The sequence below is a fragment of the Lathamus discolor genome, chromosome 16 (genome assembly GCF_037157495.1).
Source record: "Lathamus discolor isolate bLatDis1 chromosome 16, bLatDis1.hap1, whole genome shotgun sequence".
NCBI lineage: Eukaryota > Metazoa > Chordata > Aves > Psittaciformes > Psittacidae > Lathamus > Lathamus discolor.
In genome coordinates this window covers 566,449-592,100 of record NC_088899.1, presented here as the reverse complement: position 1 = coordinate 592,100, position 25,652 = coordinate 566,449, and the positions used below count along the sequence as shown (strand labels likewise).

Sequence of the window (25,652 nt, the reverse complement as noted above, 5' to 3'; positions counted from 1 at the left end):
GATCCAGGACCAGTGTGGGCTTGTCACTGTTTTATTTCAGAGGTTTCTCTTACCAGTATCCTGAATAGCAAATTGAGGGAATGAAAAGCCAGATATTTGTTGGTTTAGTCCAAAGCCTGCCCACTGTTACTGTTCTGTTTATTCAACTCCTACAACTGGAAGGTATGGAGAGAAATTGGGTTTGCATCTTCATTCTGCACAAAAGGGTTTGTCACAAACTTTTCCAAAGTTCTTTGATTATGAAACTGTTACCCTGTTTGAAGTACAAGCATGTTCCTTGAACTCATCCTGTACCTCTTGCCTTAGGGGAGCCTAGAGGGTAGGACCACAGGTTTTGTATTTACCACAGTGGCAGGTGAAGCCAAACAAAATCCTGATGTGCATGATACATTGTGAGCTACTGAAAAATGTTCTCAGTGCTATCATGCAATAGGTGATTGGCAATCTGTGATTTAGGGTCCCTGCTACTGTAACAAGTAGCCAAAAGAACACCACTAATTAGCACATAAGAACATTGCTGGGATTATATCTTATTTTCTTGCATAGAGTGACTTAGTAGGCCACTGGAAGAGGAAGAAGTGAAGCTCAGAGCGTAGGTAAACTATAGGACTATGGTAAAACTTGCTCCTAGCTCATCAGAAGAGACCAGGGTGGCCGTGGAATGACTGCTGTCCTGCAGGGCACAAGAGGGTGCTGCGAACGTAGCAGAGAGCAGGCTAACCCCTTGTGTAGCAGAGCAGGTTACTGCAACTGACTGATGCAAATAAAGATGACAAAGTTAAAGCTTTATTTATTAGATAGAAACCTGTACTGCCGAGTCTCCTTCCTGCTATCCAAAATTGCCTGAAATATCTGGCAAGTGAATGAAGCTTCAGAATGATTCCAGAGAATATTTATGCTGTGAGGAAAATAGAGAAATAAGCAGTAACTAAGGAGTGAATAAAGCTGAGCAGACAAAATGAAACAGGAATGTTATACAGAGGAACACAGTTCAGGAAGAAGCTCTATGGAATGAAAGACAGCAGGAGAAAGGTGCCAGACCATGCACGTGGCCTGTGATAGCAGGCACTGCACCTGGTCTGGGTAGCTGGGACGCATTGGCAGTGACACACCATTTGCCTGGATGCTGTGGAGCAGGGCTGATGTTTGACAAACCTACGGGATACCTATCCCAAAATATCCAGAGCCAGTAATCCCTAGTCTCCTGCCAACCCCTTCACAAACTTCTCAGACAGGAAAGCTCCACAGGTTCTGTAGAGAAAATGCAAACTGCATGCAAGTGTGCAGGATAAGCTGTGAAGATACTGTTGCTTACCGGGCTTACCCTAAGGGGGTAAGATGTAAAGAACACACATGCGCACCTGAGCAAAATGAAAGTCTGTTCTGTACAGAAAAGAATGGTGGTTTTAGCAAGGGCTGGGAGAATTTTTAGGAAGCTGAATCCTGCTCCTACCCATGCCACTAACATATTCTTGGATCTTTCACAAATTGTGCCTTATTGTCTGCAGTCTCCCATCTGTGGAACAGGCGTAATAAACACTGAGGCCTCTTGGAAAAGAAAATGGCAGAGTCTGATTCTGTACATTTGATAGGGAAAGGTGGGTCTGCATAGGAGGAGCCATAGGGACCCCTCAGTCCTGTATATTATAAATTCACTAAATAGAGAGCTAGATCTCTATGTAAAATTATCATTACTACAAGTTACTGAGTCACATCTGCTTTCCTGTGTTAGGAACAGCTTTATCTTGACCTAAAGCCTTAATTAAATTAGAGGGAGAAAACCAGTCAGTTACAGCAGGAGCAAAGTATTTGCAAGATACAGACTTAAAAGTTTTAAAACATCATTTCTGCATGAGAAATACCAGATGCAGTTACCTGTTGATGCTGATTCATTGAATCCTGTTCATAAGAGTTACTTTGCGTGGGATTTTTTATTATTTCTGTTCACAGACAGCCTATCAAACTTCCACTTCCTCTGTAATGTAAAGGTTTGAAATGGTAATGTTGGGAATTTAGTTGGGCTTTGCCCTGGTGATTTATGGAGGCCACTGTGGCCGTTTCTTTGTGGGTAGTGTTTTAAAAGTGATTCAAGACATGAAAGCTACCTGAAGCAGGATCTGTGATTATGGCAGGGATGTAGAGGCTGGCTGGAGGTGGTTTAGTTGAAAGACTTACAAATTAGAAACAAGGTGTTGCAAAACGTGAGGGGTGCTCAAAGGTATTACTCTTCCTGGCACATTCACTTCCTGACAGCTCTGAGTCTGGAAGGGATCTCTGGAAATCATCTTGTCCAATCCCCTGCTCAAGCAGAGTTGGAACAAGTTGCCCCATGTACAGCATGGGAGAGATTTCTCTTCTGGATATTTGTGTAAATGGAGACTCCACAACTTTTCAGGGCAACCTGTTCCAGTGTCTCACCACCCTCACAGGAAAAGAGAAGTGTTTTCATCTCTTCAGATGGTTTTTAATCTGTGTCCATAGCCTCTTTTTCTGTTAGTGGGTGCTATTGAGAACAGTCTGGCTCTCTCTTTGCTCCCTCACAGCAGTTCAGTGTTTCTACGTCCTTCTTGAAGGAGAGGTTGATAATCCTGCTTTCATATGTGAGTTTAAGTGCAGTATCTTGGGAGGATAGGCTGTTTTAGAAGGAAGTTTTTATACCATGTCCTGGATGAAAGATAGTGAATTCAGTGATGAAATACAACCTTAAATCAAGATTACTGGCTTCTCTTTGACGTAGGAATGAGCTCTCCAAAGGTGTTTGAGTTTGCTCTAATCTTCAGGACACATGCACACAAATAAAACCTGTCTCTTTAGAAAAATCTTCCTTCATAGACATAGGTATGGCCCAAGCACAAGAGTCCCATTTATGTCTGCTTATATGACGTGTATGAGGAGGGCGGGATGGAGTTAAATGTTCAGCTTGCAGCTGGCAGAGGATTTGCCTTTCTGGGTGTGGATTTGGGAATGTAAAAAAAAAACACAGATACCTTGTTGCAAAATCATCTCTGCTGGCCCATAGGAGACAGGCAGATGGATTGTCAAATATTGCAACCCCCTGAAAAGGAAGAAAATCTGTTCAGTTTTAACTCACTGCAGATCTGTACCACAATTTGCACTTCTGTGTGGCCCAACAGACATTACTGGTGCTGTATTAGAAAGTAGCTGGTTTTGTCATTAAAACGGGAAGGAAAAACCCTGCACTCTTGAGACCATATTCCTTGTTGCTATAGGAGGTTATCCTTCTTGGTTAAAAGATAATGAGTCATATCCAGAAACAGCACAAGTTCCTTGTCTGTGGGCTCTCCCTTTGCTGCTCTTCTGCTCCCTGTTTTACAAAGGGAGAGCTGTCCTTAGCAGTCAACCAGGATGCTTCCCTGCCCCTCACCTGTTTTTCTATAGAGCATTGCTCACCTTGAGATAGGCTCATCCAAAGAAACAAAGTCAGTGATTTCATTAGGGTTTATTACCTGGAAGGCTTTTTAAGCATAAGCTGTTGCTGTCAGAGTCACAGGATCAGGTGTGATTTCCCATTTGCTGGAATACACAGCAAATATGCGAGCAGGCACTTGGCTTTTTTTAGCTCACAGAAGCAAAGGGAGGCCTTTTGAAGGATCCACCGCTTGCCCAATCATCGCTTTCCCTTGCACTGTGCAGCATTATAACATTCTGACAGTGTAAATCCTCACATTTGCCTCCCTCCCTCCCTCCTTCAGTCATTCTCCCTCCCCCTCCCAAGGCTGTGCTGCTATCGGATCTATGATGATATGTGATCTCCTGGATACAGTCACACACACACACAAATACCAGGCACTCAGCTGAGCAAAATGTCTTTCTCTTAGAAGTGGTGCTCATCACAGCTTTCAGATCCTTGACGATGTTGCCATGCTTTCCTTTCTGCCTTCTGCCTTCTTCTCTCTTTGTCTGCCTGCTTTTCTTACCCGTGGGTCATTTTTGCCCTGCTGTATGTAGCTGTATGGACTACCACACCATAGATTGCCGGGATCAAGGACTCCCAAGTGTTCCTAGTTCATTTCCATTGGATGTACGGAAACTTCTCATAGCTGATAACAACATTCAGGTGATACCAGCTGATTTCTTTATATTTTATGGAGATCTGGTCTATTTGGATTTCAGGAATAACTCCCTCACCTCTTTAGAAGAGGGCACTTTTAGCAGGTCCTCCAAACTGCTCTATTTAGATTTAAGCTACAATAATTTAACACAGCTTGATGCTGGGATATTCAAATCAGCAGAAAAACTGGTAAAATTGAGCCTTGGCAACAATAACCTGGTGGATGTGGATGAGGCTGCTTTTGAGAACCTGGAACAGCTCCAAGTGTTAGAATTGAATGACAATAATTTACAAAGCCTCAATGTGGCAATCCTAGAAGCGCTTCCCTCCCTGCGGACTATACGCTTAGAGGGCAACCCCTGGGTCTGTGACTGTGACTTTGCCAGTCTTTTCAGCTGGATACAGGACAATGCATCGAAGCTCCAGAAAGGTAAAGCTTGGTGCCTTACAGCACAGCATGTATGTTCTTTATATGTCTGTCTTGGAGGGCAGGAGGGTTCTTGGTCAGGTTGTCTGTGTGCTGCCTGCAGTGTCCCACACTGCAGTTTGGTCCAGCCGTAATTGCATGCCTTCAGCAAAGGAGTCCATTAAAATGATGTTGGTTTTTTTAGCAGCAGCTCCTCTTCCCAAAAGTTAAAAATTAAGCCCTAATAGTTTTGATTTATAGACTAAGCTTACACAGGCAGTGAAAGAGCCTTTTCAAATTCATTCAGCCCCAAGCTGGTTCTCTTCCAGACTTCATTTTCTCTCTGGTAAAAAATGTTTTCTACAATAAGCCCTTTGAGAGTAGCTAAATATTCTGTGGCAGCTCCTTAGGAAAAGTGATTTCTCTCTCATCTTGCTGATCAGCTCTAAAGCTGCTACAGAAAAATTAAATCCCCATTTTGTGCAACTGTGATTGTCAGCCCTTTCCTGGAAGTATTTTGTTGTGACACTCTGTGTTTGAAACTCTGTAGCTTGATTTAGGCTCCTTTTCATTAAAATAGCAATGCTTCCCATACTAGGAATAAATTGAATTGGCTCTGGAACACCCCAAATATAATGCTTGTATTTGGGCCAGTAATTTTCAAAAAAGCATGGGAGGGGAAAAAACAGTATTAAGACTGGAAACATAGGGAGTCCAGACTCTTGCTCCACACATCCCAACAGACCCTAAAGCCTCTCTTAATCCAGCTTTAGCAGTAGATCGTCTCCCAGTTCATGCCTCTGGACAAGCACCAGGGTATAATCTTAGACCACCGAGCTGCCCAGATGCAAACTGCTTGAAGCAAAGCACCTCTGTAAGAGCTACAGAGGCTGTACAGGCATTGCCTGACATGAAATCAGTGTGTCAGAGGGGGGATATTTGTGCAGAAGATGGTGAGAACTAAAAGGCTGGGGGAGAAGAGCTCAGGAGAATGGGTTGTGGTCCAATAACTCTTCCTTTGGATTCAGACAAAAAGGAAGAAAAACAGTGAGGCTACAGATTCCAGAGGTCTTTTCTCCCCTTTCTTGATCAGTAGTCAGTTATTGGGGTTCTTCCTATGCTCCTGACCTTGGACAGCATTTCTTTCATGTACTCATCTAGGTTGCCCTCAATATCCTCAGCTCTAAAGCAGCTGTGTTGAGGAAGAACACAGCTTCCTCACTTTTCATTTGAGGAAAAATGTCGTGGTTTTGCCCTCTCCCTCAGTGAAACTTTTATCTCTGTTCTTTCAGAACCAAACCTGGGCCTGTTCTCACACCTCCCATGTTGCTTTAGCTGAAGTTTGCTCTATTTGAACCAAGTATTTGCCTACCTCTCATGCTAAACATCCATTCACTTTCTCTGTGCTTTCCATCTCTTTTAGCAAGCTTCTGCTCCTTCCCCTTTATCCAGACAGAGTCTATTCAGTTTGAGAGTCTGTCCCAGCCCTGTCAGTGTTCTAAAGCATCTCTGAACTTATGTCTGGAAATTTCAAGTGATTGAGCTCTCCTATAGTATTAACAGTGTTCCCAGTATCTTGCAAGCTTTGAGATGCTTTCTCACAGTATTTTCTCTCATCCATACTTGTGTTTCAGCCTAATAGCTAAAAAATTATTCCCTCATCTGCATCTTCCAAACTTTCAGTTAGATTTTATTTGGGAAGACAAGGAGAGAAGGAGCAAATACTCAAATGATTGGTTTAATCAGTGCTGTCCCCCTGACTTTCCCCCTGACTTGTATTTGTTCCCAGGAGCAAGTCTTCTGATGTCTTTGCAGCCAGTAAGCTCCAGTGCATGTAAGCAGAAAAGCCCGTGGAGTCAGCGAGCTGCTGCCACAAACATACTGGCTGTCTCCTGTAATAAACCAGCAAAACATTATTCACAGAGGGCAAAATTAACCCAAAAAAGGAAAAACTGTCTCAAAGCCAATTCTAAAACCACATGGCCACAATTCAGTACCTTTCAAACCAACTTTTGGCAAGTCAATGTAAAACTAATTCTTAGAATTATGATCTGTTTGCATTTAATATCCAGTTTTTAGGTTTTAATTACATCACAATATTATACCCATCAAGAACTGATCACATTTGCACTGTTTGTGTGGCTGACCTTGTCCACAGCCCTGCTTGGCCTTTCCTGGTAGGGATGGGAAGAGCAACTCACTGAAAGATCCAGCATTCTGAGTCCCTGCCTTCCTCAGGGTAGTGCTGAAAGGCTGGAGACAGAAGTACTCTGGCAGCAAACGCATTAAGCTAAGTAGGGCAGCACACGTTATGTCTGGAAATACAGCAAAAGCAAAAGGGATGCATTTTCAGGGGCCAAGAGAAGAGCTCATATATCAATGCTACATGGTTTTCCTTTATAATTCTACTTAAGCATTTGCATTGCATGGCCTGTACAAATGGGAAATCAAGGAAGGAGAAAGGAGTTAGCTGGTGTTCTTCCTCTCTTGTGTTCTTTAAGAATAAACTGTAATGAGCAGTACAGAATGGTTCCATGACAGATGGAAGTTCCCCAGCCTGTAAGTGGCAGACTTTGTAACCTGGGTTTACTGAGAAGGGAAACTGTGGAAGGGTGAATAACAGTAAAGTCACAGTGGTGATCCCCAGCACTTTCATGAGAAACACTGCAAAGAAACTAAAGGCTCTGTACACTGTCTTGTGTCTTACACTGGCTTGGGATGCTTCTGTCAATAAGGTCTCTGAACAAAAGCTGTACTTCAACTCTTTAGATTTGCAAAAGCCAGGTCTATTCTTTCTGGCATGCTCCCAGAAATAGCTTGTGGAGTTGTACCTTCTACTGACCTGTCTGACTTGCTGACTGAGAAGCCTCTTCTCAGCTGAGCTGCCTTTGCACATCTGACTTGTCACTTCACACAAACAGCTGGGGTTTGAATCATTTTGCAGTTCCCTGCATTTATTCACCTAACCTAATATCTGACTAAAGGCTTAATTTGGCAGTGAGTGAATGCTTCTGCATGCCACATCTGCAGGCAGACTTGGTAAAGAAACTGCACTGAAAGTTTTGCTATTAAACTCGGCACTTTACCTGCAATCTAACCCAACACTTTAAAACAGCAAACATTTTTCTACTTGTAAAGAGATAGTAAACCAGAATTTTCGTCATACTCCAAACCAGTCTTTTCCCTCTGATCTGGTTATTGATTAATAACAAACTGAAAGTGAAGAAGGAATTGTGAAGACCAAAGGTGATAATTGGAGACTATTATTCTTTCTCCTAGACATGACAGATCTTCTGTTCTCTGCTTGATTATATTTGATCCATCTTGAATATTGCAAAAAGCAATTGTCAAGTCAAGTGAGAATTGAAGAAGGAGGAAGAAGAGAGTTTGTTTGGGCTCTGACAGGAGAAATAAAGAAAAATATGATTAAAAGCAAGAGAGGTGCTGAATAAAGGGAGGGTAGTTAGACGTTGAGTTAATTTCAGGGCATAAGGTTTCAAGTCTAAGGAAATCTGGCATTCATTGTCTTGAGATCAAGAGTTATCTTTGAGATTTCTTGTATTTTCTACTTCAGAGAGAGCTGGAAATCCTGAAAAAATGCACTCACTTTCTCTTACTTGGAAAGGTTTTCTTCAGCTTTCAGAGCTTTTTCTGTGTCGCATTTTATCTGGGCTAAAAATGCACTTTTCCTTTCTTACCTCATCTCGTAACCTACTTTTAAGAAAACTGTTTGAAACTGGGGGCTTATCCAGCAAAAGACTGTCGCTGGTGCACATGACCTACAGAACTGAGGTTTATGAATGCTCCCATTTATGTTTAAATACAAATGGCTTTGATGGAATCAATTTCTGATGAAAGGCGCTGTTAAAATGTTTCTTGAATCCTTCTGAGGATCCCATCTTGATGAAGGGATTGGATTCAGATAAAATGCATGTAACAATGACATACGAGTAGTCTGCAGTGGCTGCATTGAAGTGCTTTGGAGAGATCTGTGGCTGAGAACATGCTTTGGGCAGCCATGCCTGTGACCTTGTTTGCTAATGACTAATGCATTTCTAACATTACTTTTAATTAGAGCTGAAGTATTCCGGGAGGGTGACTCCAGTGTCTCCTTTCTGTCGTCTTGCCCTCATTTTGCTTTTTACTTTTTTCCTTCTCGCTATCTTTGGAAAAACCTTTTTGGGAAGTTGCGTAGTTTCTGGGATTGCAAGAAATAGTCAGTGTCTGTGCTTTCTGTGCTGGATGCAATGTTTTCCCAACCCTTTGTGTTTAATACAGACTTCTAGTTTCCCACTATCCATTGCAATAATGAAAAGTTTTGCTGCCCTCTGTTAAAAAGAGTATCAGGTTTGTAGCAATTTGATGAGGTTTAGAGTGAACATTCTTATTGGTGGCTTTGAAAAATTCATTCAGAATTGGCCAGTGACAGAATTCCAGATAGATTTGTGCTGTCTGTGTGATAAATAAAGGAAACAGATGTTCTAAATGTCTGACATTAAAGTAGTGCAAGTTTAAGATGAGGATCAGTGCTCGGTGTTAGACTTGCAGATGGGATTAGCTAGCATAGTGTCAGTGCACCTTCCCCCTGGATGCTAACACTTACCTTCACACCACTAGAAGCCAAACTGGTGAAAGAAGCCTGAAAAAGACAGAACTGGTTCCATGTGCAGGACTGTATCCAAAACTAGGGTAATCACTGAACTTTACTAGAAGAAAGTTCATTAGTGGCTGCAAATCCTGTGTCACAACACGAATGTGTAGCTAGGACCATGTTTCCCTCTTCATCTGAGCAAATGTCACTCTGCTTTGGAAAGTGTTGTTCACAAGGCTGTAGATTTTTAAGATACTGAAAGGGGCTTGTAGTGATAATACTGATCCAGATGCTGTTTAGCTACTTTAAGGACTTCTGTAGCTAGTACCTATATAGGTAGATAGGTAAATTCTGGTAAAGTTCCAGGTAAAAGCTGTCTATGGAAAAGAATAGGACAGAAGGATGGCAGGAAGAGGGCGTAGGGAAAAAAGCCAGAGCAGGTGACAGTGAGAATATAAGCAGCCTTCTGGAACAGGAAACTCAGGCTGAATTCAGTCCTAAAAGAAAACAGGACATTCAGAAGAGAATCAGTGTAGTGAGAAGAATGGAAGGATTTGTGTAAGCCTGCTTAGAAAGACTGCCACGAGGTGATCATCTATTGCTTCTCTGGCTCTTTCTATAATCCCATTCCAATCTAAGATCCATTACTAAACTTATTCTGTAAATAAAATAACATCTTACTTCACTGGTCCAGGCTGTTACGGTAGCCCTGGGCTCACTGAAAATGTTAACCATTGTCTTCAGAACAAAGCATCTCTGTTAAATGGGAGCACAGGTTTCATTTGCCTGTCTAACAACAACTCAATGAAACAACTGAGCATTTTGTAAGTCATCTCAACTTAGCATTCTTTATCAGTACCTATTTATCTGCTATGTAGAGAAGGCTGCCTTAACTTCATGTAGTAATACAGACCAGAGCAAGCTTCAGCTAAAAAGGACAGGCTGTTCTGTCAATTACAGCCACTCAGTTCTTCCCTGAGTATTGTGAACATGCTAGCACATCACTGGTACAGAACATATCTGTCTTTATGGAAAGGAATTAAAAGCCTTAAGGCATTTCACACAGCAGTTTTTATTTTGTTCAAGCAGAAGCTCCTAACAGAACTTAGATTCCCTATGAAGTGCATAAAATCTGTTTCTACATATAAATACATGATTTGCTATCCTAGTAGTTTTCAGTAAGATGATCTGACTGCAACTGGCTTTTCACTCTGTTTCTTCCATCTTAAGGTTATTTGGAGTACTTCCATCTTGAAGGTGTGAGGACAGCATTTGAAGATATGAACACCTAATGTTAATATTTAGGCATTGAGACAAACTGTTACGAACCCTCTGATGTTGATCTGTGAGACTCTAGGGCACTTGGCTATACAAAAATTGCTTTAAGGACCTAAATCTGGGCTGCGGGTTTTTTAAGCCTGTTCTGATAGCTTGAGGCTATTTCCAGTGAGAACTCATCTCTCTTCAGAGGCAATGCCTGTCTTTATTAATGCTTATGAATACATCTAATGCATTAGTGACAGTGTTTAAGTAGACAAAAGAGAGCTATAGCTGGAGGAAAAATACCATATGAGAAATACAATGCCACATTTTAGCATTTCAGTCTCTGTCAACTGCATTCAGCAACATGAGAGAACAGCTAAATTCCACCCAAAAGAGCAAATATAAATTTTACTTAAAAAAATAATAATAAATAGCATATTATAATGTTTTTACGTTTACTGCATAGATAGTAATGAACATGTGTGCATGAATCTCACTTGGATATTTATGGCTTCAGGTGTTTTTCTGGGTATATTTCCTATACATACCAGTGTATATATGAGTGACCATTTTCATGATCTCATACTGTTGTACACTGCCAAATGTTAGGAAACTGTTTATTTTGATACCTGTTTTTTGTGAAGTCTACAAAGACCCAACAGAATTGAGGCCTCTTTTTAAGCTCAGCATCCAAAATTATAGCTGGGAAATCTCCCTCTGAGGGTAAACAGACCATAAAATTCAAGTAATAATGAATTTCAGAAGTTCTTCAATAAAAGATATAGTTAGCATGGGTATTAGAAATAAGCAAAGACAGAAATACACAAGGAGTCCTTTAAAATAGAGTTGACTAGACCTGGAGTAAGTAATACCTCTTGCTTAAAAATCTCTCTCCTTTTAACATCATGGTTCTAGAGTTCCAGCATTTTCATACTTGCCATGTTATTGAGATGATCTGTTCCTCAGGGTACAGCCCCATATTTTCATCTCATTTTATGTTTCCGTATTAAGGCAAGCCTATATAGAATCTAGCACCCGTCCCTTCACTGGCACTTCAAAGCATTCCCCTTTTAAAAGCAAACAATATGTTGCAGCCTGCCAGGAAAGTACATCTGCTGCTTCAGATGACGTAGCAGAGAGCTACAGCCTGTGTGACATTGTCCTTGGGCCAGCTGGAGTCACTGCAGATAATGTGATTGCCCTGACGAAAATATCATAAGCTATATATTTATAACACTCACACTTGTTAGTTCATTTACAGATTCGTTTGGTATGAAGAAGCAACTCTTTGAACATGTTGTGGGAGCAATGAGGTATATATTTAACTATCATCAAAGGTTTACTTGCTGCAGCCAAGCACTGAATATCTTTGACATACCGTTTCAAGAAGCTTGGCTGGTTTTTTTGAATGATTATATTGAACAGGTTCCACAGAAAAAGAAAAGCAAATCAAACAAAGAGGAAAAAAAAACCAAAGAAGATATATGAAAAAAACAGCATTCCTGTGGCTAAAGTGTGTAAAAGTGGAGCACTGAGGTTAAATGGCACTCTCCCATCCTTTGGAAGTCTTGTGTGTGTGGACAGATAATCTGATTGAGCCAGTCTGTATGCAGCAGAATCACCCAGAGGGAAAAAAACCCACACTTTATAATGAATACTGATCACTTTATAGAAGCTGTTCTTCTGTTTGTGCAGAGGGTGTATGATGACCTGGGATTGTGTCCTGCCCGAGCAAAGAACAAAACTGAATCTATTGCACAGGTGGAGTACAGAACATCAGTTCTCCATTCACACTGGATCCTCATGTCATAAGGACAACCTACATTTAAATAATGAAAAGTCATGTATTGATGTGGAAGGAAGTAGATGAAATGGTATTTATTGTTTTTAAGTCTTTTTAAGCAGACATGCCTTAAGATGACTTCTTGATGACATTTTCACATAAGCAGTTAGGAGCTCTGGTGCAATAATCACTGCTTTAGCTTTGAGAGAAGAAATTCCTTGTGCCACCAGAGATAGGGCTGCTAGTCTTACTATTGTTACAAATGAACAGCCTGTTCCAAATCCTCTTTGGAGTGGAAAGAAATGCTACTGTTAACTGCATTGGGGTTTGAAGTAGCATGGAGACACAGCAAAGGGAAACATTCACTGAGCAGGATGTTTCTTCCTCCCTCAGTCCCTGCAGTGTGCTTCCACCGAGCTCTACAGTCCTCCTAGGTTGCTTCCAGCACAATTTTAGCTGACTGCCTTCTCTGTGGATAGAGGTCAGTTCTTTCCTGTCTTGTTGAAAATGATGGTGCAAGCACAGGTTGGCTGAAACTAGAGCTGGGATCTAGCAAGGCCTCTGCACTGCCCCTGGTTCATGGTGGTATATTTTGCCCAGTGGCATCTATTACTCTCCATGACATGAGAATTCTATAAAAACTTAAGTCTAAGCTAACACACTGGAGTGTCACAGGGTAAAGCAAGTAAGAAATTCCCATCTAATCTATTTGGTTTGAGAACATGACCTACATTCCACTACCCCTGGCTACATGGGGAAGAGCTTTTTTATTTCTCATTATTGTATAATCAGACTCAAAATCATCCCAGCACCTAACTAGAAATACTCTTGATCTATTATAGAATCATAGAATAGTTAGGGTTGGAAGGGACCTCAAGATCATCTAGTTCCAACTCCCCTGCCATGGGCAGGGACACCTCACACTAAACCATCCCACCCAAGGCTTCATCCAACCTGGCCTTGAACACCACCAGGGATGGAGCACTCACAACCTCCCTGGGCAACCGGTTCCAGTGTCTCACCACTCTAACAGGAAAGAATTTCCTCCTTATATCCAATCTAAACTTCCCCTGTTTAAGTTTTAACCCGTTACCCCTTGTCCTGTCACTACAGTCCCTGACAAAGAGTCCCTCCCCAGCATCCCTATAGGCCCCCTTCAGGTACTGGAAGGCTGCTATGAGGTCCCCACGCAGCCTTCTCTTCTCCAGGCTGAACAGCCACAACTTCCTCAGCCTGTCTTCATACAGGAGGTGCTCCAGTCCCCTGATCATCCTCGTGGCCTCCTCTGGACTTGTTCCAGCAGTTCCATGTCCTTTTTATGTTGAGGACACCAGAACTGCAGACAATGCTCCAGGTGAGGTCTCACAAGAGCAGAGTAGAGGGGCAGGATCACCTCTTTCGACCTGCTGGTCACGCTTCTTTTGATGCAGCCCAGGATACGGTTGGCTTTCTGGGCTGTGAGTGGACACTGCATCCGGCTCATGTTCATTTTCTCATTGACCAGCACCCCCAAGTCCTTCTCTGCAGGGCCGCTCTGAATCTCTTCTTTGCCCAATTGCACCTGCCTATTGTAGGTTCTATTCTTTATTCTGTGTGTTGTGATGTTAGGTGAAAGCATCTGAGGAACAGGAATAGAGCTCACGGTCTGCAGGCTCAGTTTTGATCTGTAGCAAAGCTGCTGATAGTAATAGTAAAGAATAAGTGAGCTCTTAGTTTTCTGTCTCTGGGATCCTGGGCAAATACTACCATGCTAAGATATTTCTAGAGTAACGGCTGTAGTCTGTAGAACTACTTAGAACAGGAGTTATCTTTTGGAGTCTTTTTCCTCATCTATAGTACATCCTTTTTCTACTTCCTTATGGAATCTTAGGTCTGATACTCCAGCTCATCAAGGCCCCTCCAACACAGGGGTCACATTTAAAGGGGGCATGTGAGAACATCAGAGAATTTCTTCTGATTTGGTCTGAAATAGAAAGTTTAGAAAATCTTGGTTTTTCTTGTGCTTGCTACAAGAGAAATGGGATTTTTTCAGGTCTCATATTCAATTGGACCGTGATTTTCTGCCAAAATACTGCAATGTTCTCTTCTGTTAGCAAGGAACTTCCTCTTTGAATGAATTTGCAGTATGTTACATTCATTTTCTTGCTGTTTCTATACAACAGCAGTAACTGCTTTGATTACTATCAACATCATGTTGATTTATTGAAACTGTTTGCTTTTTAAACTCTGATTAAAAAGACACAGGGCTTGGAATTCCAGCCCATGTTTTTTCACTCCTCCCATGGACCTCATGGTTTTGAACAGGGAAGGATATCCATTTGTGTCCCCTTTTGCTTGTTCCTCCCATTAACCCAAAGGTTGCTATTCTCAAGTCTCGATGAGAAGAAAATACAGACTTGGTGAACAACTCTCTCTTCTTTCAGTAGAAAGGTTTGTGCAAAGAGCTCTATCACAAGCTAGAGAATGCAATAGTATCCTAGGCATCTGTGCAGTCAAAGGCACGCTCAAGTGCTCCTGTAAGTCAGCTTGTATACAAGACACACTATATATGAATACTGCAGCTTCTGGGTCTCCAAGTGTCTCAGAGGATGTTGGAAACAATGTGGCTTCTTTACCTTCCAGGCCTGTTGCATAGGTAGGAGGTTTCACAGATGTGCAGAGCAAGTTGCCTCATCATCTGGTGTACATCACCAGTGCACTCCAGGCTCAGCAGGGAAAATGTAGCCTGTATTCAGGTGGCAGTTTGCCTAGAAGAAACCTTGGGCATGCTGACTTGTCCTGTTCTGCTGGTAGCTTTTATTACATTGTCAGCAAGAGGAGCATGAAAAAGACCAAAGGCAACAGAACTTTAGGCAAATACGACAGATACGGGTTGGCTTTTAGGGGTTAAAATTTAGTACAATCATCATTAAAATGTCAAGGAAGTAATTGGATCCATAGCAGACTTAGCTAAAACTCCCTCTCAAATCAGTCTAACAGCTGAGCTGGACCCGTTTGCACCACTAACTCTAGGAGCCTGGGTTTAATAATAAAATATCGTATGCCATAGCTGTTCAGCCACAAGAAATATGAGATTCACGAAAGGAGAGGAACTCTTATTGCCACATATTCCTTATTGAGTGACATATTGGTTATATGGTAGAGCCGTGTGACGGAAACACCGTCTAGCCTGTGTGCACACAGGAGTGCAGAGTCAGATGCTTGGATCCTTCCTGTGATCACTAGCAAAGAGTGAAAATGTATTAAGGAAACCAGCAGCAATTCTCCTGGCATTAATGCACAACATTACATTTGCATTCGTATCCTTAGCAGCAAGATAAAAACCATTTTGCCAACAGCCACACAGATTTAATTTGTGTCATCATTTGTTCCATTCTAGCCCTTTTAACACACTCTCCTGATTTTCCCATTATGAATGAAGAGGGAGATGGTTCTGTGCAGTGAACTGTAAGCTTTTACTGCCCAGTATCAAAGTATATTCTCATCAGGTTTTAAAAATGGTTTTTTTCTTTGCTATCACTATGAAGAACCCAGCTCTAGGCATTCTTCAGTAACGCATGGAGGAATAACACCTGCCAGACTGCATGTCCTTATGACAGGCAGAGAGAAAAGGTGAAAGCAGGTCATAGACAGACAAACATCCATTGAACATAAGCCTCTGTTTTGACCAGAAGAAAAATACAACTGTAATTTTGGAACTACATGGAAAAAAGTGGTGTGGAAGGAACTTCAGTATCCCTGTTACCCTGATTTGGAGTCAGAATTTGTGTTCAGATGGAGTAGCTGGGCAGTGCTTCCAGCTCTTCAGATTTAGATGCATCCAGAGTTCAATATTGGCTTTTTTTATCTCAATAATCCTGGTCCTAGGTCACACCTGACCCGCTGGAAGACTGAAGGTAAAGTTAACTTAATACTAACTTAATTACCCACTTGAGGGGGCTGTGTAATGGCTTTTGGGTAGTGACAGATTTTGTTCCACTATTTTCCTGAATTTTGTACAAATTCAGAAACCTAGAATTAACCCTAAAACTTCTCTTCAGTCATTCAGTCTCTGACCAGAGCAACAGAGGACTTCACTAATAGTCCACTGATTTGTTTCCCTTTTCCTCTTCTTTGCAGGTCTCCATGAAATCCAGTGTTCCCTGCCTGTAGAAAACAGAAGAATCTTTCTGAACGAATTATCTGAGGTCAGCTTTAGTGAATGCAAATTTAGTTTGTCATTGACAGACCTGTTTTTCATCATCTTCTCTGGAGTCGCAGTCTCCATTGCTGCTATTCTCTCAAGCTTCTTCTTAGCAACTCTAGTACACTGCTTCCAAAGATGTGCTCCCAGTAAAGATGACGATGATGATGAAGAAGACGGTGAGGATGGAGTTGGAGCTTGCATCCAAGACTGTTAGCTTTTCTTACGTATGTAACCTGGTGCAATGAGAGAGGCTCAATTTCTGTGATCCTTAATCAAACACTGCATTTAAAATGTAAGGTTGGAGGAAAAAAGGAGTAAAGGCTAAAAAAAAAAAAAAAAGCTCCAGTGTTTTAAAAGACTAATAATTTTCAGCTTCCACCTCGTCCTTCCGGTGAGATGCAGATCCCTGTAAGGGCTTGATAGCGTGCTCTAATCACACTTTGAAAAGGATAGGTGAGATGGAGGCATTTCAGCTGGAAAAAAAGTAAGCAATTAAAATAGTGTCCTTCCTGTAATGAGTAATGAGAGATTCTCTTAAGCTCACACAAGTAACAAAATGTGATTAAAAGGATTCCTGGAGTTAGAGAAAGCATTAGAGGAAGGTTGGCATTTTCTCTCTACAAATGTTCTTTATAAGCATTCATCCTCCATTTAGTGACAGCAGTTGCAGGCATCATTCAGCCATAAAAAACTTTTTCTATAAACCCCACAATTCTGTGTCTGAGTTATCCACTGCAGCTGCCTGGCACCTCTTTGGTTATGGCACAAATGCTGAATTTAACATTTCTTCACATTTTTAGATGCAATGAAGTAAAGGATTTCCATTCCGTGTAATGCCAGGCACAAATAACTGTTGCAGTATTCAGTCCATTTAGTTATTTTAAAATACCAAGGGCTATATTTGGCTCCTGATTATACTAGAATAGCACAACTGAAATGAACACCATGATCCAAATTTGCAACTGTATAAACAAGAGTGGAATCTGGCCCAAGATGTTTCTGACTGTATTATAGATTTGTCAAAACTTGAGCTCTTCTATATAAGGGTAGATATTTTTGTTAGAATTTAAAACAAGACATTTATTACACGAGATTTTTGGAATAGTGCTGGACAGCTTTTTAGGATAAGTATATTTTTAAAATATTTGTAATGGAAATATTTTTTTAAAGCTCTGTGTATTTAAATATCTAGAGTAGCTGTGAGGGCTTAACATAGTAGTAAATGATCTAAGGACTGTATGCTGTTATCAAAGAATTAGATCTGATAAAAAGTAGCATCTGTTTAACCACTGTAAATGCTAAAACACTCTTTGGTTAAAATATTGCCTTGCTCAGCTAATATGAATGGTCTTTTATGGACATTTAGTTCCAGATCTCTTCTATCTGTTGTGCATATTGTTCAGGCAGACAGGAGTTAATCACACTGTGTGTTATGGGTTAATACAGCCCAGTAGCTAAGGGACAAGGTCAGGATGTGGTGCTCTGGGGTCTTGTCTCCATCTTACAATGATCAAGTAGGAGAACTCCAGCAAATCGCTATCTGCCTGTGCCTCAGTTCCACTACTTATAAAACAAAGATCATAATTATTTTGCTTTCTCAAGTGCTTTGAGATATGCGGGGGGGGACACTATACTGGGGCAATGTGTATTGATTATATGCGTTAGGCTGAAGCAAATATTACACAGTAGGTCTAATCTGATCTCATATCAAGGTGACTTCACTGACATCAATGAAGTTAATCCACTGGGCAACTGCATTTGCAATGGAGTTTGCACCATGCTGAGGTCAAAACCAGGACGAGAGTGTTTATTTCTGTTAGCTGTACAGCTTATTCAATGCCACTTAATGCTACTGTTGTTAAGGTTGTTATTTCTCCAAACACATTGCAACAGAATGAAGTGGGGCAGTGGGAGGATGTTCTGAATCGATACTGTCTTCTTCTATTCTGATTCTCTCCAGAAGAACGAAATGACATGATTTTCACTGTGTAGTGCCATGACTATAAATAACACAAATATATTTATAATTTCAACATGGGCTTTCATGTTTATTTGTACCTGGGTATGAAAAAAAAAGGAGAAAAACTGTGCCTGATTCATCATTTCTAAGCGGGGTTTTGCCGTGCAGTTGGACATCCACAACTTGCTGCCTGGTGCAATTTGTGCAGTGTGTGCCTTGGCAACAAATACAGATGTTATCAACATTTTATATTTAGAGCCATGCAAATTGTCCAGTCATGGAACAAGAAACTGGGTCACATCTGTAAGTTTTATTACGAACTCAAGACCTGTCATCAGTTAGTAAAATGATTTGTCCTACCACACTTTTCAGTGAGACGTCAGTGAATGTTTCAGCAAGTGTCTACCCTTCCTTTGGTAACAAACTTGTGGGTTTGGTTTTGTTTCATAAGGCTGAGTAATGTTGGAGAGGTCACATCTCAAACTCTACTATTTTGACTGGGTTCTGCTCTTACTTGCAGGTTCATCCTACCGTGGTGCCTCAAAATGAAGATCTAGATTTGTTTGTAGTTTGTAGCTTTTTGTTCAACCCAACATAAAGCCCTGAAAGCCCTGATTATATTTGGAACGTAGCACCCTTCAGAACAGCAAGGAACAGACCAAGCTGACACCCACATAATCCAGTGCAAGTTGAAGAGCAAGGCTTAGTAAAGCTTTACTTATGAACCTGCCATTCTGGATATTCCATCACATCAAAGTGATTTTGCAATGTATGTTTTTTTCCAGATAAGAAACTTTAATGATGTTTTCCCCTACTAAGTAATGTATATTTTATAAGTATTGAACTCATCCAGTTAGCAATATTTGTTCATCACAAGCATCAGCAGTTACCTGCTATTAATACTGATTTTGCATAATTCTCATTGCTAGCTAGACACAACTTGGATTTAGTTCTTACTGGGAGTTTTCTTATTTTATGTAATCATCAGAGCAAAACATTCTCCTGTTGGGACATTGCCAGAACCAGTGATCAGCATAATGATCCCTGCAAAACTTTGAAAGGAAATCTGTGGCCTAAAGGCTGCATTATTACTGCAGTTTTACCTCCACAAAGGTAGTAACATGGAGGTAATCCCATCTCCAGCTTTGTGGATGTGAGAAGCATTCCCATGCAAGGATGCTCCTGTGGGTGGGATCCAGTGCTCCCTTCTCAGTCTGTGGTAACCCCCGTTAGATTAGTGAAGCTACGGCGGTGCCAAGTGTAAGAGCTGAATTTAGCTCCTTGTGCAGTACATTGCTAGCTCGAGAGGCACTGCCTGGAGGTGATTCTAAATGTGCAGCAGAAAGTTTATCTTCATTTCCAGTTTTCCTTCTAACATGGCTTTACCTCAGTGGTGGTATCTCTTGCTGTCAGAAAAGAGCAGACATTTTACCTGCTTCAAAGAGAAGGAAAGATACTATGCATGACCCAAATAAAATGTTGCAGGCTCAAAGAGCCAGGAAGCAGCTGTCACATTGCCTGCAGATACGTCTCCTTGATGAAATGCTGGAGCTTGGTATATATGAGGATCCAAAAACTGTGCAGTAAAGCAAATCTGCATGGTGTAATTGAGATAGGGTCTGGCTTTTTGGAAGTGTGTGCTTTGGTTTAAGTAAAACCTCCTTTAATCCACAGAGTATTAAAATGAAGCTCACCTGAAGGCACTGTCCAAACCCAGCATTTCATCCAACAGCCAGCATCTTTTTGGGGTACCTTCAGTCCTGCTGTGGGTCTTACTCAGATGCAAATATTAATGGATCGGTTTTTAGAGCAGTATTAAAATGCATTGGGAAAGTACCTTGAAGGGATGGTTCTGGAAGCTCCTAAAGAGGAGCGCACTGCTTGTCTGCCTCTGGTGTATAGTAGAGTGAGCCAGTGTACACTGACAGTGAAAATTTAGCCTGGCATACACAGAGGTGATCAAAAATGGTCTTGTCTTTCAGCAGGGGAAAGAACTCTGTGCAATCACCGATATATGTGGATAGGGTGTGCACGCTTGTGCAGTAGGGTGAAGGTTGTGTGTATAACAATACTAGAGCTTGCTGTCACTATCACCCCTGTAGACAGCCTCAGTGGAACAGCTGAAGCTTGATGGGGATGCTGAGCTTGAGACAGTCCTTCATCCCCAGTGAAGATTCCTCTGTGCTGGCTTCAAACCCACGAGAGCGACTGTATGCAGGACCTTATCCTGATCAGTATGAGCTGCCTACCTGCTATGTGAGTAAACTACTTTTGTCTCCAAGGCTGCTAGTTGGTGTGTTTCTAAGTTCAGCTCATGTCCCCCAAAAGAAAGGAGCAGCGGTTTGGATATCTTCCAAATCTGACCATTCCTCTCTGAGAATGAGAACCTCATTTACTGACCTCTGGTGGCACCTGGGATGCTCTGTTGTGGAGGTAAGTCCTTGTGATTCCTTGTGGTGATACTGAAATGATGAATCCCTGCATACTCTCTGCAAAAAGAAATCAGAAATACACGTTACGGAATTAAATTTCTTGGGGAGTAAGCTCTGCCGTGGACTTCAAGTGCCAAGCAGCCTGTAATATGCATGAGCCACCAGAAGCACTCACTTCATGTTTAACCTTGTTAAATGCTTAACAAGGTTAAACATTTAGTAAGGTTAACATTGATAAAATTTATTTTGTTTAAGCTTGGAGCAAAACAACCTTGTCATAGAGGTGTAGAAAATAGGTATGGCAGAACCTCAGATACATCACCTAAGGATAGATGATGTTTTGTAATAAAGATACTTGTTTTTCTAATCAGATTCCTGCTCTCATCTTGCCATCTTTCCCATTGTGTCTTGGTTGCTGTATCTTCATATCTTGACTGTGTCTAGGACAACAGAATCCCAGTTTGGTACTGTTTCTGCAGTGTACAGCAATACAAATCACCAGCAGCAAGAACCAACCAGCAGACTAGGACAAACACACTTTTATTTATGTTGACCAGCTATCCATCTATGTAAAGTGTTAGCAGGAAAAAAACTATTGCTTTTTAAGCTGACAGAGCAACAGGAGACCTTCTGTTGCAAAGCAGAATGCCTGAATTATGATGTGTCTTTCCAGTTCCCGTCAGTTCCCACACCCCACCCAGAGCTCTGTGAAGCCATGTGAAATTGTGTAACTTTGGCTTAGCAAATGTGCTTTTTTGGGGAGTTGTCAAAAAACACACGAGTAAACACTTGAGAGCAGGCTTCTACTGTTAGTCTTGTGGGAAGTGAAAAGTTTGCAGGGAGGTAAGCAGCAAATGAGGAGTGAAACAGCTTGGGCCAGGGCTGTTCAGCAGAGACAAGTCTGCTTTAAAGCAGCATTGTTTTGATCTCAGAGCTGCTTTTTCACCAGTTTGTCAGCTGTGGTGAAGTCTCAAGGACAGTGAGTTTGCACCCAGGTATGAAGCAGTACAGTATTTCAAGCAGAAATTGATGTCAGTTCAATTCCTAAAGTTTTCCACTCCCAGCCAAAGCACAATTTGCCTATTTAAAAGCTTTAATTTGTATCTGGAATGGAAGATGTCACTCGGTAGGCTGTAGAAAAATCTTCCATCAGCTCAGCTGAGAAAGTCAAAAACATCCTTCCAGACAATGGTGGGAGCAAGATGTGCTTCAGTTGTTTCAGTATGTGAGGTCATTTTGACTCTTCCTGTTGTTTTTATCCTGGTGATGCTACTCACCAATAGTTAAGCAAAGACCAGGCTACAGATGTTGAACACCTCCTTAAAAACTCCCCTAGCTGGAAGAATGAGCAAAAAGGAATGGAGAATTGAGCAGGAAAGCAGCTTTGTGACCTTTGCTTAAAACCTAACTGTGATGCAGTCCAGCTAACTGACGTTCTAAGGCATAGCTTGCTGCTGCTGCGTGGGGATTTTGCTCTTTAATTAGGGCAAGTGTTGAAAGACTTTGCAGTAGAAATCAAGTTTGATCTTCATAGCATTTAAGAGGGAATGAAATGACTGTGAATGTATTTGACAAACAATCCTAACCTATTTTTGCCCATCAGTTTTTCTCAAATTGAGAAGCTGTTGCTCAAGAGTAGATTACGTTTGCAATCTGCAGTGGGTTAAAGTATTACTCCCTTGATCCTTTGAAGATCTGGATTCAAATGTGAGTTTGGGTCAGAGGAAGAAATGACCAGAATAAATCCCTTAAGGTCATTTTAGTCAGTTCGGCAAATGCATGGAGATGTCCTTATTAACAATATGAACTGTACACTTGAATATAGGAAAACAGGTCTGTGAACTTCAAAAGATTCCATATAAATATGGCATTTGGATGTTGGCTTCAATTCAGATTTCACTGCTAAATTATTTGTTATCCGGTCCTTATCTTGTAAAGATTGGTAGGAATCCATTAATTTTACTACTGTGATATTCTCATTTACCTAATGAAGATACTGGACAGTGAAAACTGCACTTGTGTGTATGTGTGTGGTTATTCTCTACGTTTTCATACAGAGAGAAAGAAAATAACTCTCTGTGGTTTCTGCATCGGGAGGTGAATGCTAATTTTATTTAGGTTTACAGGTGGCATTATTTGTAGGTCGCAGACCCTGTGCAAAGAGAGACCCTCCAGATTTTCCAGATTCTTTCTGGATTCAGCGCTGTTGTGCTGTGCTCTGTGAAAGGAGGATCTGACCCTACTTACCATAACTTGACTACGGTCTTGTGTAGCTCAGGCAGCAACACAGAAGTTGCCATTCTAAGCACATTCCCTTGATCTGGTAATCATTGTCCATCTCTGTCCTAGTTTGAAGATGGATTTATAATCAACACCTGTAACCTCAGCCTAGCCCAGCCATCTGCTCTATGAAGTAAGCTGGCACTTCAAAGCCATTTTTTGCTTCAAGGTGTCTCATTGTAGTCTTACAGAACAAATAGTGACTCATTTCCTCCAACCAGAATCAAGTAAGATCATAACCTATCCTGGTGTGAATGGAAAGACAGGTTACAGAGAGCACCACAATCAACTACAGTAGTAACTTTTGCACTGAGGAAAATAAGGGCTCGTCAGAACAGGTAGTACAGACGTATGTTTGTCCTCAGAGGGGCCACAGGGGTGGGAGTAGTGGTTACACTAGCCAGGTTTGTGCGGGGTCATTTGCCCAAAGAAGTTGTGGATCCCTGGACATGTTCAAGGCCAGGTTGGATGAGGCTTGGAGCAACCTGATCTAATGGAAGGTGTCCCTGCGCATGGCAGAGGGTTGGAACTGGATGAGCTTTAAGATGCTTCCAACACAAAACACTCTGGTTTGTAGAATCTCCTTTGTGGTACACTTACAGAGAGATAGGCAGACATTTTTTGGTGAGCCCTCCTAAAACACAGAGGGCAAAGAAGTCAGATGTTTCCTATTTTGTTGCATCCCTCTTACTGCAGACTTCAGAGCTGTGTATTGCAGAACACAAGAACCAAACTTGAGCATTATTGCTCTCAGCTGAGTGGTAGAGAGATGACACACTGAATGTGTTAGATATGGGGGTGTTTAACTGCTATGGTGTGTGAAAGAGGGATTTTCTTGCACATAAGATTGATCTGATTAAAACAAAAAACGGATAACTTTGTCAAGACTAAGCTGTTGGATAAGCATCTCTGCCATGCTGGTTTAATTTATTACTTCTCCAAATGTTATAACCAATGATAGGAATTTTAGACTAATTGCTTGGTTTTGGTTTTAGATGACCTTTGATCTAATAGGCATATGTGGAAAGGTTTTTAAGATACAGGGTCATTACTGTACCTCATTTTCATCCCTGCAGTGTTGCTGGGATGCAGTTTGTATGCATTACACATGTGAGTTGTAAGCAGTACACGTGCTTTGGCAGACAGTACTTTACGTACCCCTTTCACTGTATTACAGGCACAGAAATCGAGGCTTAGCACAGTTTCTCTCTAAAACCCATGGTCACACAGGAATTGATTCCAAAACTGAGTTTCATCAGAAAACAATAGATTTTAGATTTACCTGTTATCACTTTGCATCTTTGAGAACCTGATGTAAATCACATGGAAGATTCCCCCCTGCTCCCCTACTGCAGGCTGTTATCAAGTAAAATGCATTTGGGGAAAGTGTCAGTGAGGGCACTCACTTCATTAATGGAAATAATTTTGGGGTTATAAAGCTGTTTTTCACTGCCTACTGTTAGCTGAAATGAACCTTTTGGTCTGTCTTCTATTGCAGCACTAGAAAATTAGGAGCATCCAGTCTTAAATGGAAAAGTACAAGAAGCATTGTCTCAAAGTGATGTGTAAGACTTGTCTGTCTCTTTTTTGCATGTTCTTTACTAGATGATCCCCCCTGCTGCCACCTTCAGATGAAGTGATTTTAAATGGATGAGATATTAAAGCTTTAAGATAGGGGTTTAAAATAAATGAAATGCTATCAGGACTGTAACAGTAACAGATGTTGTGTCCACCAGATGGATGGTGACTTAATCACTCAGTCAAATCCCACTTTCCACAGTGCTGCACTCGTTTTCTCTGCTTCTGCCCTTTCACCAAAGCCACAGCATCAACTCAACAAAGGCTGCTTTCCTGTGGTCCGTGGCTCACTCTGTCAGAGCCACCAAGGGAGAAATCTCTTTCTCAGTGCTGCCAGCACAGCATGCACTGTGCAGCTGAGTTTGCCTTATCTGGAACATGCTTTCTAAAGCCCTCAAATCAGGAAGGAACAAGAGCTCAGGCTTAAACCTATGTTCATGCTTTTGTCCCACTACATGCAAGATACAGGTAGGAATGTGCTGTTCAGGGCATTGCTGTGTACCTCACAGCTGCAAAGCAGGGCTTTTAGGGATCTGTTTGTGTAGATATTGGAAAAGCAGCTCTGAACTCCTGTCTTCTGAGCTGGCTGCTTGTAGTGCTGTTTTTCAGAAAAAAGAAACTTCTGTATTCAGTATGAGATTGAATAGTAACCATGTCAGATATATTTCAATAATACTGTTGCTTTGAAGAAAAGGAATTCATCACTGCTGACTTATTCACAGCAGTTCCAGAATCCTGCCATTTCACCTGTTAAAACTCACAAATTATTTCCAAGTCATCTCAGAAAGCAGCTTGTGGTTTCAAAATGGCAGATTTCTCTTTGACTTTTACCTAAGCTTTGTATAAAGCTTTAGCAAAAAGGCTCAATAGTATTTCCTTTGAGCTGAACCCAAATCTTTTGGTTGACTTATTTAATCTCACTTGGTTAAAAGAGCCATTAGGAGAAAACTGGTTTTAGTCAAACTGAAAAACACCATTTTTCTGATTATTTATTCAGGTATGGGTTCTCGCTCCCAACACTGCAGCTAACTCAGTGAGCAACCATGGCCAAGGCAGTTAACCTTTCTACTGTGTGTTTAACCATCTGTAAAATGGATATGA

General features: G+C 41.3%; 1 protein-coding gene across 4 annotated transcripts in view; it reads left to right on the top strand.

Moving 5' to 3' along the window:
* Positions 1-20,509, top strand: part of LRRC38 (leucine rich repeat containing 38) — a 63,188-nt gene extending 42,679 nt beyond the window's left edge. Inside the window, exons 1-4 of one of the 4 annotated variants that reach the window (XR_010616246.1) lie at positions 3,860-4,502; positions 16,235-16,302; positions 18,782-19,030; positions 20,364-20,509. Coding sequence is in view for 2 of the 4 variants with exons in the window: in XM_065696242.1 (XP_065552314.1) it covers positions 3,875-4,502; positions 16,235-16,515 (909 nt within the window). In the remaining 2 variants the exon portion in view is untranslated. Of the gene's footprint in view, positions 1-3,859; positions 4,503-16,234; positions 17,530-18,781; positions 19,031-20,363 lie in introns of those variants that run through there. The other 3 variants (XM_065696242.1, XM_065696241.1, XR_010616252.1) reach the window with 3 other exon arrangements.
* The last annotated feature ends 5,143 nt before the right edge of the window (positions 20,510-25,652 follow it).